We start from the raw sequence: 16,131 nt of genomic DNA, 5'->3' as shown, positions 1-16,131 counted from the left end.
AAGCAAAACTCTACCCTTTCTCAGGTGCAGCTTGCTTTCTGTTTGGATCTGGCAAGTTCAGCTTTGCTAATCTGTACAAAGAGCCAGGACTTGCCATTTCCCCCTGACTTCCAATTTGCTTGCTCCTACAAGGGCCTAACCAGGAATAGGGCTGCATCCTGCCCAGGGTGCTCCGGTGACTATGCCACGATCACAGACTGATGCAACAGCCATCCTCTATGGGCTGCTGCACAGGCCAGGAAAACAGGCTTGCATTCAAACAGCATTAATGCTACACCAAATTTTTTGTCAGAGGAAGAAGGAGTCCAGTCCTGTTCCCAGTGAAGTGGAGAAAAACTTCCACTGAGATGCAGCACTGGGCCCCACGGTGCACACACAACATGGTAACAGATATAGTTTGGTCATTTAGGTAACTGAACAGACAAAAGTTAGTGTGCAGGATGCAACAATGAACGAAATGACATTATTTCATCTGCCATGAACCAAAGAACTGAGAGCACAGGAAAATTAATGTTAAGTAACAGTACAGGGAAGGATGGAGGATGTGTGAGGAGAATTAAACAAAACATGCAAAAGAACTAGACTTACCACAGCCTTGAATAAGATCAAAAGGAGAAAAGAGCAAATTTCTGCATTAAAATCTAATTAGCAAACAGAATGATTCACATCAATCTGTTGTTTACACACTGTATTATTTTTGAGTAAAGGAAATTGTAGGTTTGCCAAAACCAGGTCTTAAAGGAACATGCTGGATTTATACACTGGTTTGTTGTGGAAGAAAGCACAAAATAATGCTTTGAGGGTGCTGAAGCACAGCAGAGGGAACTACTCTACAGTGTATTGCACAGAGTCAGAGGTGGCCTGAAAGCAGAAGTCAGAGTCAATGAGAAACACAATGATTCATCTACTGCATACTGCTCTGCTTTAAGCTCTATTAGAGGAGAGCACCATTTAGCAAATGTCTTACCCAGTTTTATTTACTTTTTACTCTGAAAAAACCTGCCCTGCCTCAATTTCAGTTTTGCTTCATGAACTCAAGAACTAAAGCCAATGTACAAATCCGTTCTCCATTACAACAGTTTACATAGATGCAACTGAGTGCTCTCTCTGACAAGGAAAATCCTGCTTGGAGCCTGAACCACGAGGCACTTTCCACCCCCTGATTCACTGCCAAGTGTTTCCTCATTTTACCTTTCCCGAGATATACTAGGATTGGAAGTACATGGCTGAAAACTGTGAAGATGGAAGGATGCAAGTTGCCTTACCTGCCCATAAAACGCAACACGGTAATATCGCCCGAAGAGACGTTTCTCAGAGTTGACGACTTCTGCGACCTTCAGGTACGAGCGGTGGATGTCGTAGTACAAATCAGATAGTCTCTACATTAAGAAGCAGGGAGAGGGAGGGGAAGTGAGACCATGCAAGTACTTTGGGAAATGCCACTACAGCTCTGCACAGGCATGGCTTACCTTAAGTGGTCTCCCAAACCTTTGCAAAAATGGCTGTACACACTAAGGGAATAGTGTATCCTTGTTAGCAGTCACTAAGGATTCATTTCAAGGTTTCTGTCATCATCTGAGCAGTTTTGTGGCAGTGGTCACACAGGCAGACAAACATCCCACCACCAGACAGTGCTAGGGACTACTAAGAGGTCAGAGAACTCAAATGTCCTACATGTAGAAGAGAGCAGGCTGCCAGCAACTCCAGTCAGGTCCCAACCCCATGCAATGATACACTATCCACAATTACAATTAAAAGACACTTTCTTGGGACAGTGTACCAAAATTTCAGTTAAAATCTGAGGACCTGCTTCATCAGCATAGAGCTTATTGCGACCTACTGCTTTTCATTTAAAACCAGAAAAATCGGTGAGATTGTCATCTGGTTATCCCCTAAGTGTTGAAATCTCCAATTAAATGAGACAGGAAGAAACCCTGCAATTGTGAAATCACACAATTTATCATCAGCTGCTAAACAAATACAATACAAACATGCTTTTGGTTTGAAAACACAGGTAAATGTTCACATCCAACTGGCTAATACAAGAGGTTTTAAAAAAAATTAGTTCATTTATTGTTGTGTTGATGGTGAAAAGAGGAAGGTAAGACATCAGAGTTTTTTATTTACTAACAACACAAAGCATTAAAGTGAAAATGACAGACAAGAAGAAAAAAATCCCATCCCTTTTAAACAAAGCACTTCCCCCTCTCCCCTTAAAAATATTGATCTTTACTATTTTCTTAAAAAAACCCCAACCCAAACAAACCAACTTACTTTGAAGTCCCTCTGCTTCTCAAAAACAGCAATGATAGGCTTGTTAACCTCAGCAATAAGCTCATATCTCTCAGACTTCCACAGGTATTCAACACACAACTCCAGCTGCTCCACAAGAATATTCTGCAATTCCACAAATACAACTAGCTCAGTGACTTGACAGCTGGTGGCATTTAATTAATATCAATGCAGCAAAAGCATACACCCACCATTTCAGTTTTATTTTCTGTCTTCCACATTGTTTACTTCAATGACACAATATTTAATAGGTATTGGTGACCTAGCTCTTCTTCAGGTAAGAAACCTGAGATTATGGTAACATGAAAATGCTTAAAACCTGACAGTCATTCAGAAGAGGAGGTTTGCTTCATGGGCTTCCCCCTGCCCTAACTTCCAGCTCTGGTACTTAATGTCCTGGGTTAGCTAAACACCTGTCCCTGCTGTGTCACAGAACCACAAAATCATTAGAGTTGGAAAAGACCTTTAAGATCACCAAGTCCAAATACTAACCTCACACTTCCAGGCCCATCACTAAACAAAACTGTATCCCTCAGCACCTCATCTATGCATCTTTTGAACATTTAAAACAGGAGCTGTGACATTTCACTCAAAAGCTGAGTGCCTTCTCACACTGTGTGAAGTACACTCTCATTATCATTTGTTGTAACATGCACAGGCATCCATTAGAAATAACACTCTCTGTGACTATGGAACAAGCACATAAATGATTATGCTGCTGACCTCATTATAGGGAGTATCTTGCATCCCAGAGTCCTCTTTCATAGCACCTTCTTCTTTAATGTTGGGGGTAATGCTCAGGAAAGCAGGCCATCCCATGGAAAATAAGCCTTCAAGTGCAAGTCATAACAGTGTCAACTAATGATCAAACAACCAGATAACTAAAAAAGTTATTTGATACCATTAAAACAGAGCTGATTTTATTTGACTGGATTACTTTTTGTTTTCACAGTCCAAGTGATGAGAAGCACAAATGGAAATGACTGAATTGATGAGACTATAACACATTTTCTCTATGATATAAATCCACTACTCCAGGCAAAGAGTAACCACAACATTTTGCTGATGCAATCTTATTCCTCTCTGGCATTTCTGCTCCTCAGCTGTACAGTGCTGGCAGGCTTTGCAAAACTACATGTGCAACACTCTTTTACACAGGAATTGCCTTCGCAAGCTGAGGCAGGACAATTTAAACTCACGAAGGCTGCACTGTGAGTGCTGCTCTGACCTACAGGCACTGAATGTGACATGCTGGGACCTGTAATTGTCCCACTTCTCATGTTTCCCGGGTAAGACTGGCACACTTGCCCTGGGCTTACTGCAGCCCATGGGGAGATGACTGTTCTGGAACATGTGACACCTTTGCTGGGGCTGGAGATGCTCTGGCAGCAGCTCTCCTTCTCCTGCCCAGGGTCAGTAGTGTGACTGCAGCCCTCATCAAGGAACTCTTTGATAGAAAACTCAGGCTGGTGGCAGAACCTGCCTATGGGAAGGCTCACAAGGATTAAGACTGAGTTTATGCCTAGTACTTGCTAAGCTGGGGCCTTAGCAAAATGATTGCAGAAGGAACGACTTACACAGGCATTGCACATCACAGATCAGGCAGAGTTTGACCCACAAAGATTTTACTTTTCCTCCTGAATGGGGAAGGTCAATCTGCCAGTGCAGGTGATGAACTCCTGACACAGTTTGTGTTCAATTTACAAGTAAGAAAATGCTACTAAGGCACAATTAAGAAGCTAACCTTTACACACTGAGACAGAGGGGCTCCATCTCCTCTGTCAAGTTTTGAAAATCATTAAACAAAGGTTTAAAATGACCCACAAGTTCTTCACCCACTGCGATCTTTGTCATTCAAAGTATTTTACCACTAGTGAAGCAACTTTGAAATACTGCTCTTCATACAGAAAACATCCATCTGAAAGGATGTATTTTTTAATCTCATACACAGACATTTTCAAGTGTATTGGAGAATGATGTTTTTTCCAAAACTAAGTTTTAATTCCTCAGATATTTGCCCTTATCCACAGAAATTGCTCTCTGGGAAAACTGCTAAAATATCTTGTGCTAGGAATTGCTTTGAAATACACGTTTTGTAAACTAAATAAATAACCATTGGCACAGAAGCATTTAAAAAGATAAGCCTGCACTTTTTTTTCTCTAATAAGCAACACAGATGAAAAAAAAAAAGATTATCTATACTAAGTTACATATGGATAACCAGATATTAGTTCCATCCCCCTTCCCTCCCAGCTATGGATAGTGAAGGAATTGGACATGGATTTCTGTGCTAAACACCAATTGACCTAAGAGGGCTTTCTGTTGCCAGTGAAGAGCAAATTTCTCTCTTGGTGAAAAAGCTCTTATCTGTACACATTCTGCAAACCAGCCAGAGAGTACCAGGAAAGTAACATACAACACTTCCAACATTATTTGCTTGCTATTACAGCCATCAACATGCACTAAAAATATTTTTGCTATGGTAAATATTTTTCCAGGTCAGTTGGAGAACAGTAATTTGATTCCCTAATTATGTTATCTGACCCATAAACAAGCACGGTTAGAGCACTCACTTCCTCCATTGTGAGTTGTTAGTAACACATTACTATCAGAGACTTGACCATCTTCCAGGAGCATACGTGAGGTACAAATCTTTTCCATTTTCCAGTAACCTATGATAGTGTAAGATGGTATTAGTATACTGCTATTGGTATGTGTTAATACATGCATATTTAATAATGAAAGACTAACAAGTGAAGCATTCTCTTTTAGCACTAGATTACTAAACATTTAAGTAAGCCTTTTTACACAAAACACACACTTGCACTGTTCCAGTGGTAAGACTGGCATTTATGATACGATTTTAAAAGTAACACATTTATGAAGAATTCAAGCAGCTTTAAGAATATTTTATATATATGAAATAAAAACAGGACAGCCAAGAAATTATTTTCAACAATACTGTTTATAGATATACAATTGGTTTTGAATATGTTGATCTTACCCTTTCTTTTCAGGTACTCCGCAATGAGAGCAGCAATATGAATATAGCACATAGCAGCCTGTAGTGAAAGACCAAGATACATATCTACATTAAAGTACACTGTATGAATTACAGCATACATGTAGTAAGCAGCACATACTTTCATTGCTGTCAAGTCATGCTGCAGAAAAAGGAAGACAAAATTAATGTAACCATTTAAGAAAATAAAGGATTAAATGATGAAATCTTTCTCGAGTGATAATTTCACTAGGAACCTCGGGTGAAAGCATAGATTTGCTCAAGAAAACCATGCCAACTACTTGGAAAATAAGATACTCCTGAATAATGCACTGGATTTTTGCATCACCAATTTAGTCTGTGATGAAAAGGAAAAAAGAAGAAAATCCCTTAAGTTATGCACTGCTCATAACCTCATCTACACTACAGCTACTGGTTCTGTTAGGGTTAAGCAGCAGAGATGTTAACCTGACACTGACCAGAGCTTCCTCATCAGACATTTTCAAGTCTTGTTCAAGCACGTATCAAGTACAATGAGCACATCACATCTCAAGGTGTTTTTCAAACCTGTCTTTCTCAGTTTTAAAGTAGAGGAGAGACACTGTATGATTCCATTAAACTGCTACTGTTGTCTGTCTTTCAGAGTCCTTTTCATCAGAACATCTCAGCCTAAAGACAAATGCATTTCCCATTAATTTCTTGCCATTACCTCTGATAAATCTCCGTTTCTTGCATGAATCTTGGCCATGCTTTCAAGCCATGTCCTACGTAATTCAGGTGTGCTGGCATATGAATTTGCTAGGCTGTACTGCAGGTCCACAAGCATCTCGGGGTCTTTCTCATGCTCCTTCATCTGAGCTGTAGCCATCAAAACTGTTCTGATGCGTTTGGTCAGATCCTTCACCTCTGCTGGGAAATTAACGTTCTTTGGGAAAGATAAGCAACACATCACTAAAACCATCCAAAGAGTCACATTCAGCACCTCTGAATGACATACTGTCCTGCTTATGGAAGACCTTCCTTTTCCCTAATTCAGTAGGCTTTGAAGCAGAGACACAGTCTCACAGTATGTACACATTGTACACAAATCCTTGACTGTTTTTTACCGAAGTGTCACAGCATCTACTAGATATCCCAGTCACTCGGCAATGCCACCGTCTGTGTGCAACAACTCTGCGGAAGTCATCAGACTGAAACATTTGTTCCTCAGTTGTTTGCTGGATCCAGAACTGAATTCTTGTATGCTTTCAGCTGATGAAGAGCACCATGTGCTGCAGATAGTGCTACTTAACTACACTCACAGTGTGTCCCACTGCAGTGAATGAAGCACAAGTCTGGCTCCTGCCCTCCTCGTACCATGCAAGATTAAAACAGACTCCTTCTATTACTCATATCAGCTGCTCTCAACACATTTAACTCAGCTCTGTAGTTTCTGTTTTTCAGATGGGCAATGAAATATATTTCTATTTTCAGACTTTTTTACCCTTGTTCCCTCTGTTTAAAAGTAAAAACACTCAGAAAAGTAAAATAAAATGAAATGTTCTCTTTGTTACATGTCACAGAGATGAGCACGCTACAGAAGCAATGTGACTGACTGCAGTGCTGGCAAACTAAAGCTGGACTTGCAAAACAAATACAATTGCAACAGCATCTTATATAATAAGACACCATATTACTTATGCTAATAATCAACTGATTTTCTTATAATAACTTTATTATTAACCTCAGTGGAGATGTCCTAAAATCACCTTCAGAGAAGAAAAATCTCCTCCAAAGTATAAAATTCAAAATGCATGTTGACAAATATCTGGACAGGAGTTGTAAAAATTAAAATCTGGAACCCTCTTCCAGCACCTTTTGTATAGACAATGAGCATAACAGCAATGGTAACTAATCTAAGAGTTAGATAAGTAGCAAGCTGTTACAAAACCCAACTGTTGTGTATGTTTTTGCTACACATTGACTGAATGGACTAAAGAAAGAGTTTGTAGACTAAAAATTGTTTGTCAACTACAATTTTGTTAGTTACAATGCATGATATTCTCTGACATCAGGCAAATGAACAAAATAAGCAGTGAAAAATAACTGAATTTTCAAATAAAACATGCTGTTTTCTGGTTTAACAATTATTTTCAGTTATTGAGCTTCTGAGTCACAAACATTTTGATGAATTCCAGACTGCCTTCAAAAGGCGCACTATGAATGCATAAGGCTTTGTTTAATAAAAGCCAGCAATCTTATTCACCCAAATGCTTGCTCCTCTGAAACTACTGACCTTTGGCAAGAGGTAGTGATTGACAAAAAATGCTTCTTACTTTCATCTGCTTATCTCCATTTGCAAAATTATTAATGATGGCAAGCGAATGTTGGAAACGAGACCCGCCAATCCCCGCGTCCGCTATCAGCTGACTCACTGCTTTGATGAGCTGTATTGGGGAGCAAACACAGGGTGCAATTAGCAAAGACAATCAAAGTTTCTGAATAGTTTTTAATCTCTATTTTAGCATGACTTGGTGTACCAGGCTAGCAAAGTGCACTTTTATTCTTGCCTTAAGATAACCATATATCAATGCAAGGACTGTGGGTGATCTTTCCAATGTTTGTAATTGCTCACATTTTGCAGTGTAAGTGCACTGTCACGAGACTTTACATTTATTTTACTAGACTATCAGATTCAGTTGCTTCTTCAGCTATGTTCTCACTGCTGCAAGCAATGCACGTTAATCAAGAATAGCCATTTATCTGGCTATTTATTGGCTATGCAGTTACATGCACAGCTGTTGTCTCTCCCTGGAACAGAGTTGAGCAGCCCAGGAATAGCAGAGAATTCAGCTCAGTATCTTCAGACTTGGCAGGAAAATCAAGCTGCCACAGAGAATTGTCTGTCTGGGAAATCCAGAAGAATTTCAGTGCTACAATGCATAAACATGATAATGATAAAAAAACCCAGCGTGCATCAGGTAAATACTGATGATCTCACACTTCACTTACCTGTAGATGGGATCTGACTATTGATTTCTGCTTGTTGAATTCAAAGTTCTTTCTCATGAAAAAATAAAGAAGAGCAGATGCCTCTGTCTGAGTTGAACGTGACCTATGGTTACAACACTTCAGGATTTCATAGCACAGTGAACCGCAGAGATCTGCTTGTCCTTGGAAGAATGCTGATGGGAACTGTTGAAAAAAAGACGTGAATATGTTTAGCACTGCTCTCAGATCTTGACACAGTTATTCTGAGTCAACACTTTTTTCTTTTAAGCTTTCAGTATAAACAACTCTCCTGTATTCATTCTCACCAAGGCTTAGCAAAAAAATTAGCCACTGACTAAGCACAATCCCATGAGCAAATTAAGATTAAGTAAAAACTGCACGTAGGTTTTCACACAAACACTGTATGCAATGCATCAGTCAAACTGTCCTCCAGGAGGTCCAGATAGCAGCTGGCACACAGCAAGCACAGAAGCAAAGCAGCCTATCTGCAGGGAATGCAGAAGTGTGGGGTTCTGCATTACTATAAAAGCTGCTCAGGAGAAAAACATACTTTGAGTAGCAAAGTTAGTGAACTTCTGGTGGTCAAAGATCTGAACAAAAGAGAGTGAAGGATGGCTCCCCAAACCATATCTGCAATTTTTTAGCAAGGTGCATATAACAGAGGACAGACTGAGGAGAGGTGGAAGGTGTACATATTTGCTACAGGTCTCAAGTATTGCCAAAGAGGTCCTGCAGCAGAAACCAGGATTCATCTTTGTTCCCACACAACTATGAAGAGGGAAATCAATCCTGAGATCTACAGGATGAAAAGTGTGATCCTGGATGTTTATTCATCCTCCTCTTTGCACAGAGCAGTTCTGTTCCTGCCTCTGGTATGTAACTTGAAGCTGTCTGTGGATGTTTCACTTGCTATTTCCCCCTTGTCCTCAAGCTGTGGAAGAATGATTTCCTCCTCCTTTCCCCTAAAACAACCAGAAGGAGACCACGTGTTTTAAACTGATCTATGGTGTTGCATTTTATGGACATGTCTGGGAGATCAGAACAGTCTTTCTTCTTCTTACTTCCCCATAGCAATTGTTATCTGTGTCCTACATTCTGGTCAGTTTTAAGAGGATCTCATCTGAGTTCGAAATTGTGCAGCCTTTGCTCTGGCTTGGCACAAAGTGACTAATTAATACAGTGAAGTTCAGAACTCTTTCAAAGAACCCAACTGTCCTCAAGATGCACTTGAGGTCAGACTAACAGAATGAAACCATAGTTACCTTGCCTACAAACAGCCGTAGGGCAGCAAAGACGTGCTTGAGAGCTGCTGCTGACTGGTTGATTTGCAAAAAGAGCATGTGTGTGTCAAAGACTTTCTTCATCAGTGCATTCTGGCAATCAGATTGCTGGAGCTGCCTCTGAAAAGTTCACAGAAAGACAGAACATTTGGATTATTAAAGTGAATAAAGAGCAGAAGAATCTGCAGGACTTTACATCAGAGTGTTCCTAGGGAGATGCTTTTTTCAATGTAGAATTGCAGCAGATGTTCCCAGCTTGCTGCAGGCTCTTTTTACTCATAGTTTTTCAAGGACAGCACTTTCCTATGTCTGTACTCCTTCTTGGATGGTATACACTAGATTTAAGGGCTATGGAGGAAGAGACATTACCTCTAAAAGGAGCTGCCTACTGTATTGTAGTTGTGAGACTCTCAGCAAGTCATCTGGGACAGTATTTGTAGAACAGCTTTTAAAGAGGAGAAGATCAAGCTGCTGACTTGAGATACAGATGATAAGCAATTTGGAAATCTTTTGTCTAAAATCTAGTGGGATAGGCATGATTCAGGTAAGGTGATGTCATAGCAGATGCACAACACACTCATGCAGAGCAGGGTTGTGTATAGCCCTGGATACATAGGATGCTCTTCTTCCACATCTTTCTAGTTTGTACCTTTTAGCTTGGGTACTACAAAGCAATTCCTTCATCAAATACCTTCACTGAGGACTGGCACATCTTATTCCCCTATCCTGCTGTCTCAAGCATTTCAAGTTATCTGTGTGCCTGCTGCCCCAGGCCTTTCTTCTGCCACATATACCACATAGCAGCAGTTCAAGCAGAAAATGAAAGAGCAAAACATACCTGGTGATTCAGAGTGTAAAGACACAACAAGTCAAGGATTGTAAGGGAAACTTCTGTAGCAATGTTTGCCTCTGTGTCTACATACTGTACAATGTCTGTTTCATTGGAGTTGCCTGCAACATAGAAAAAGCAAGAGGACAATCAATCATCTGAGTGTGGTTAAAGATGATTCAATTCTGCAATCTGGTCATTAAGTCTCTGCATGGTAAAGATGGGGCCCTAACTGTACATTTAACCAAAAGGGCATTGTGAAGAAAACTCCTCTCAGGAGATGAAAGAGGAGGGAATTTCAATCAACTTCTACCAGCTGCACCAGCGATGTAAGTAAATTCTTTCATTGTTTCTGTTCATCCTCAAAGGAGGAGTGAAAGCTAATTGAGAACTGAGATAGATGACTTAGATCTCATAATTTAAAGAACCTTCTGTCATGAAAGGTCAGTTTTATTGCTAGATCTAACAGAAGTAATATTTCAGACAGTGTATGTACAGCAAAGTACATATCCAAAAGATGCTGGGAATGGGAGAGTAAGTTGTCATTAAGAATACTTAAATATGTCAGGTTAATATAATTAATTTTGTTTCTAAATGAACTTAGACCAAATTTAAGCTCACATTTCTTAGTCTCCTGGAAAAAAAGCAAAAAGCAGAGTCAGCAGCTCTATTTATATTTAGGCTCTTCAGGCCATTTTTCACTATTACTCATGACAACAGATTTAATTGTATAGAGCCTGATCTAAATCCCATAGAATTCCAGAGAGAAGTAAATGTTTTGTACTTACTGGCAGTGCTGCTGTCTATCATCTGCAAGAGTTTGGGATTAGAAAGTGCATTTTTGCCACGGATTATCGGTAATGTTTGAGATCTGTGATGCTTGTGGCCATCATGACTAGAAGTAGAATGCATCCTAAAGTTAAAAAGTACTATTAATAAACAGAAACAAACAAGAAACCATTATGTCTATACAGAATTTTTCCATGTCAGTTGGAATTTTAGGCCAAGTTAAACAAACTGATGAAAATTTTTTAAAAGAAACAAAGATAAAGAAGAAAGGCAGTGAGGTGGTCAAAACAAACAGATGTGCTGTGATTTCTTGAGATCACAGGAGAAAAAACACTCACTGAACACTGAAAAAAGCATCAGCTGTAATAGTGGCTGATATTTAGAAAACTGCCTTTGGGTGAAGAGAAAATGAGGTGACTTCTGCCAACTCAGAACACAAGAAAAATGTATCCTGCTCGTGAAAGAATTGACAGCTTCTATAAGGGGAAGAAAACAATGACAAACTGACAGTGACAGTAAAAATATACATGTGCATATGTGAGTTCTTTTAACCCTCTTTGATGCTGACAAAAACAATCTTAACTTATGATGAGAAGTATAGAACTAAAATAAGTATGCTTATCATAATTTTGTAACCACTACAGAACTCAACAAGATTTAATGTTTCTCAAAATTCAAGTCCCTTGTCAAAATATACTTTTATTTACTGTCTTTAAAACATGTAGCTACTTAATTTTTCATAATTTAAAAATATTCTAGGACACAACTGCTTCCTGCACCTTGCTAAACCCTCTTTCATATATAAATTTAGAAAATTAACATTTCAGATTTTACAAAAGTTCTCACACAGGTACAGAACTGATGGACAGACTTATGCCAATCAATGTGATAAACTCTTCCATTAATGGCCACAGTGGCAGGATTTGGGTGCACATCCTGGCAAACTAATGGATCTAGAACAGGTGGAAATCTGATCTGAAAGATTTTTGTGGGTTTTTTGGGGAGGAGGTTGTGGGTGGAATAGGGCAGAGCAGAAGGTCTGGTTTCATACGAACAAGTGTAAGTTAGAGCTCATCAACAGCAATACTTTAACTCTCATCACCAAAACGTATCTTGTGTTCCAACAGACCAAACAGGCATTTGGACAACAAATTCTGATCTGTGAGAGGGTAAAGTATGAAGGCCCCAGAGACAGCAAAAATGTGACTTATTTTCTGGATTGCCACCATGTTTGTTTCTCTGCAATTGTGCAACAAAACACCAGTGTCCTAAAGGCTGCTTGCCAGTTCCAGTTGGGGTAATGAACTCAGTGCTGCTTCTTGAAAACTGCCAATAGAGGAACAAAGACTTGTGGCAGAGACAGCATTTCCCCCCTTTTTTCTATTCCAAGATGCATGCTTATAATGGGGAATATCAAAATGAAAAGTCACTGATCAAAGCTCATGAGGAAGGATGACTTTCTCACCATTCTCTTAGATACCATGATTAAATCTTGCAATGTTTAGAGTAGGAAGATGGAAGAAAGGCAGAATAGCGAAGAAATGTTCTCTAGCTGGCAATGTGGACATAGCAGGATATTACGTAGCATAGTAGGACTATGTGCACTTAGCAAGATGGAAGTAAAAAGATGGGTGTGGAGCAAACCTATTCTTAAGTTTTGCATTGCTAGATACTTTCTCCCCCAAAACCCTGCATTACTGAGGAGAAATTAATCCCCTGATACTGTAAGTACATCCATAGATATTTATCCTTAAAGCAGTAAGATTGCAGACCTATGAATTCCTTTGGATTGGGAAAAACTGGATTATCTTTCCAATAAGGATCTGAAATGAGAATAACAGCTACTGTTTCTGCAATACTTCGAAATATTGACAGTAACTAAGGATGCTTCTGAAGATAACATTTCAAACAATGGCTTACATCAACTTGAAGTTAAAGGGACCCAACTCTTCTGTTGTTTACAGCTTTGGGGTCTCTGAAGTGTGTTACATCTTGTGTCAACCTCTTTTCAAGCAACACTGTGACAACGTAGGAGAGTGGGAGGATGACAGCAAAGGTTGGGGTTTTACAGGAGTTAATAATACAATATGTCATTACCATTGGGAGAGCAGACCTGATGCCTGTCCAGAGGAGTTTGAACCTTTAAGAGTTCCATTATTTTGGGTGGCCTGAACAAACTTAAAAGCAGCAGCAATTTTCCTGTTAAGAGAAAATAGCAGTTAATCTGTTATGGAATGTGACACCAATTTTGCTATGCCTCTGAAGAATAAATAGAAGCCTGACAAAACCTGCCATGAAGCATGAACTGGTTTATCTGGTGACCTTTCATTTTTTCCACTGTATGACGTATAGACAAGTTCACAGCGGTAACATTCAATTAAAATTGAAACATTAGCTGAGGCAAAGTGTGCACTTCACGTTTCACAGTTGCAACACAATCTCGTGCTTCTTCAGAGAATAGGCAGAGTCAGAATGGGTTTTCTTTTTTACTTGTGGTGGAACATTTATCCATGTTCATTAAAACTATTCTTTTCATTTCATGTATGGAAAATACAGCACTCAAGTTCCTGTGTTTGGCATATGCACAGAGATATGGTTGAGACTAGCCCAGAATTCTGGGTTATAAATGCAGTAGTGGTTATCACAGAACCACACACAATTCACCTATTACACTAAGTGTGTACTCAGATGCCTAGAACATCCTAATAAAATTGTTTGCATAAAAGACATAATGAAGTTCACATTGGCTTCAGTCTGTCAGACATGCTTGCAGGAAAAAAAATGATAGATACCCTGTTAACTTCATTTAAGCCCATTGTAATGCAGCAGTATTGAAATACCATAACGCACAGTCTATAACTAGAGAATTACCTCACAATGTTGCGTTTTCCTAGATATCTGAAGTTTTGCAGACAGACCCTGAAAGACAAAACAACACATTCAATGTCTATAATGGTTTCTTAATGATGAAAACCAATTCTGAGTCTTAGTGCCTTGAACAGACCTAATGCACATGCATCTGCTACTAAGCAAACAGAATAGAATGCAGCAGTTGGCAGACTAGGGTTGCACAAGATATGGCATCGGTTTCCACACCCTTGCTCTCTTTCTCTGTGGTTGAAGATTCCTGCTTGGTGAAGAGGCAAAGGCAAAAGCTGAAGACTTGTCTGAAGAAAGATTGCCTCTTCACCAGCTGAAGTTAAACTTTGACTTATGAGATGATGAGCAAACCTCTTCACCAGTTGAAGTTAAACTTTGACTTATGAGATGATGAGCAAATTCTGAAAAGAGCTAACTGCATCAATACTGCATAGATTTCAGTGAGGAAATCACCTTGGAGACGTGAAAAGCAGGGAATCCTACAATACACGGCTTTTCTTACAGTTTGAAGTTTTGGGGAGCTAAAATTTTTCATCTTCTTGAAGGAAGAACAGAATCTCAACTCCAAAAGGGGAACCTACTATGAAAATCTCTTTCAAGAGGAACACCCAAAGCATTATGCCTCCAGTTCAATGTGTTAGAAGATACAGATTTTATTAGTAATGTCTCAAGAGGGCTTCAGAAAATTATGGTAAAATAATCTAAGATACAAGAGCTACCTCAGCCTATTCCATCAGGGGCACAAATCCAAAGAGAAATTAGTTGCAGTCACTTTAGAACATTACCATTTAACATAAAATTAACCAACCACAAAGTGAACTTACTCTAAAATGCTGAAAAAGTCTGATATTTCTGAGAATGGTGCTCGTAACCAGTAGGAAATCAGTGCATCTAAACAGAGATATTAAAATATATTACTTATCTGTTACAGGGCATTAAACTTGACCCAAAGCCTGTAAAATACACTGATAATTATTCTAATTTAATGCTTGTTTGGATTCAGTATTCCCAATATTTTACAACAACATAAGTTAGGTAACGGGTGAACATTTTCTTACCTTCTGAAATGGTTTTCATAATGTGAAGGAAACACATAAGAAGGCTTCTAGTTTCAGCTTGATCCAACTTGTCAAAACGAAGAGTTGAGCCAATTAAAGACAAAGGTCTCGTGATCTGTTGAATTGGCAGCAAAGGGCCTTGTTAAGTATAATGACAGGTTTACATCCCTAGTAATCGATTTTAACATTTGCACATGTACCTTTTCACACGTGTCAGTTCTCTCACTGTTTTTTTCATTGGTACTTGGGTTAGATTCAAGACTTGCTAAGGAAGCTCTGGAGTCAGCATGGTTTGCTGCAGAGATAGCTATTGATGAAAAAGCTGTAAATGAAAGTCATAGCAAACATGCTAAACGAAAACATTTATGGATACAAAAACCAACAAGAAAAATGGAAAACTTAAAATGTGTCACACGCTAGATTGACATCTGTGCTTTGAACTTCCAACAACAAAGGTATTGATGGATATGTTTAGTACTGAAAACATGCAACACGTCAAAGTGATTCAGTTTGCCCTTTTTCATGGCATGAAAATGGCCTGTTCCGTTCTTTAAGGCCTGACCTAAAGCCACAAAAATCAGAGGAAAGATGCCCATGCACTTCCCTGAATTCTGAGATGAGGTTTGGATTAAGTGAACAAAGTTAATTTGTGTTTCTATCCTTCCATTAAGCCTGGAAAAACTAAGAATACTTGCCTAAAAGAGACTTCAGGAGTTTTCAGGAGAAACCTTGGAACTGTTCTTAGTTCAGGTAGAGACTACAAGAATGAACTCAAGCATTGGGATTTGTGAGCCTGAATACTGGCATCATTCCAAAGAAGGAGAGTAAGTGAAGCAGAGGAAGAACAGTGACTTCACAAGAGAAATAACATCCAAAAGGATGAGAAACATTGCATATTATGTTTCCTTGAATATCATATGAAATGGGTTAATGATATCCTCCATGAGTACTAAGCAGAAAGCACGATGGATTGAGATACAAAGAAATCTACCTGTACATGTATTCAATCTG

General features: G+C 39.1%; 1 protein-coding gene across 7 annotated transcripts in view; it reads right to left on the bottom strand.

Annotated features, from left to right (window-relative positions):
* The window catches only part of DOCK10 (dedicator of cytokinesis 10), a 156,687-nt gene that overhangs the window by 12,801 nt on the left and 127,755 nt on the right, over nt 1-16,131 (bottom strand). For 4 of the 7 annotated variants that reach the window (XM_062005368.1, XM_062005369.1, XM_062005364.1 and 1 more), the window contains exons 35-50: nt 15,321-15,442; nt 15,121-15,235; nt 14,887-14,953; nt 14,054-14,101; nt 13,280-13,381; nt 11,182-11,306; nt 10,403-10,515; nt 9,547-9,684; nt 8,285-8,467; nt 7,609-7,719; nt 6,003-6,218; nt 5,297-5,354; nt 4,866-4,964; nt 3,016-3,122; nt 2,275-2,397; nt 1,266-1,379 (exon numbers count right to left, since the gene is read on the bottom strand). In XM_062005368.1, the coding sequence (XP_061861352.1) occupies nt 1,266-1,379; nt 2,275-2,397; nt 3,016-3,122; nt 4,866-4,964; nt 5,297-5,354; nt 6,003-6,218; nt 7,609-7,719; nt 8,285-8,467; nt 9,547-9,684; nt 10,403-10,515; nt 11,182-11,306; nt 13,280-13,381; nt 14,054-14,101; nt 14,887-14,953; nt 15,121-15,235; nt 15,321-15,442 (1,841 nt within the window). The remainder of the gene's footprint in view (nt 1-1,265; nt 1,380-2,274; nt 2,398-3,015; nt 3,123-4,865; nt 4,965-5,296; nt 5,355-6,002; nt 6,219-7,608; nt 7,720-8,284; nt 8,468-9,546; nt 9,685-10,402; nt 10,516-11,181; nt 11,307-13,279; nt 13,382-14,053; nt 14,102-14,886; nt 14,954-15,120; nt 15,236-15,320; nt 15,443-16,131) is intronic. The other 3 variants (XM_062005367.1, XM_062005366.1, XM_062005370.1) reach the window with 3 other exon arrangements.

This window comes from Colius striatus, chromosome 12 (assembly GCF_028858725.1).
Source record: "Colius striatus isolate bColStr4 chromosome 12, bColStr4.1.hap1, whole genome shotgun sequence".
Lineage (NCBI taxonomy): Eukaryota > Metazoa > Chordata > Aves > Coliiformes > Coliidae > Colius > Colius striatus.
Note: the sequence above shows the minus strand (reverse complement) of the source record. Positions and strands in the feature narration are given on the sequence as shown.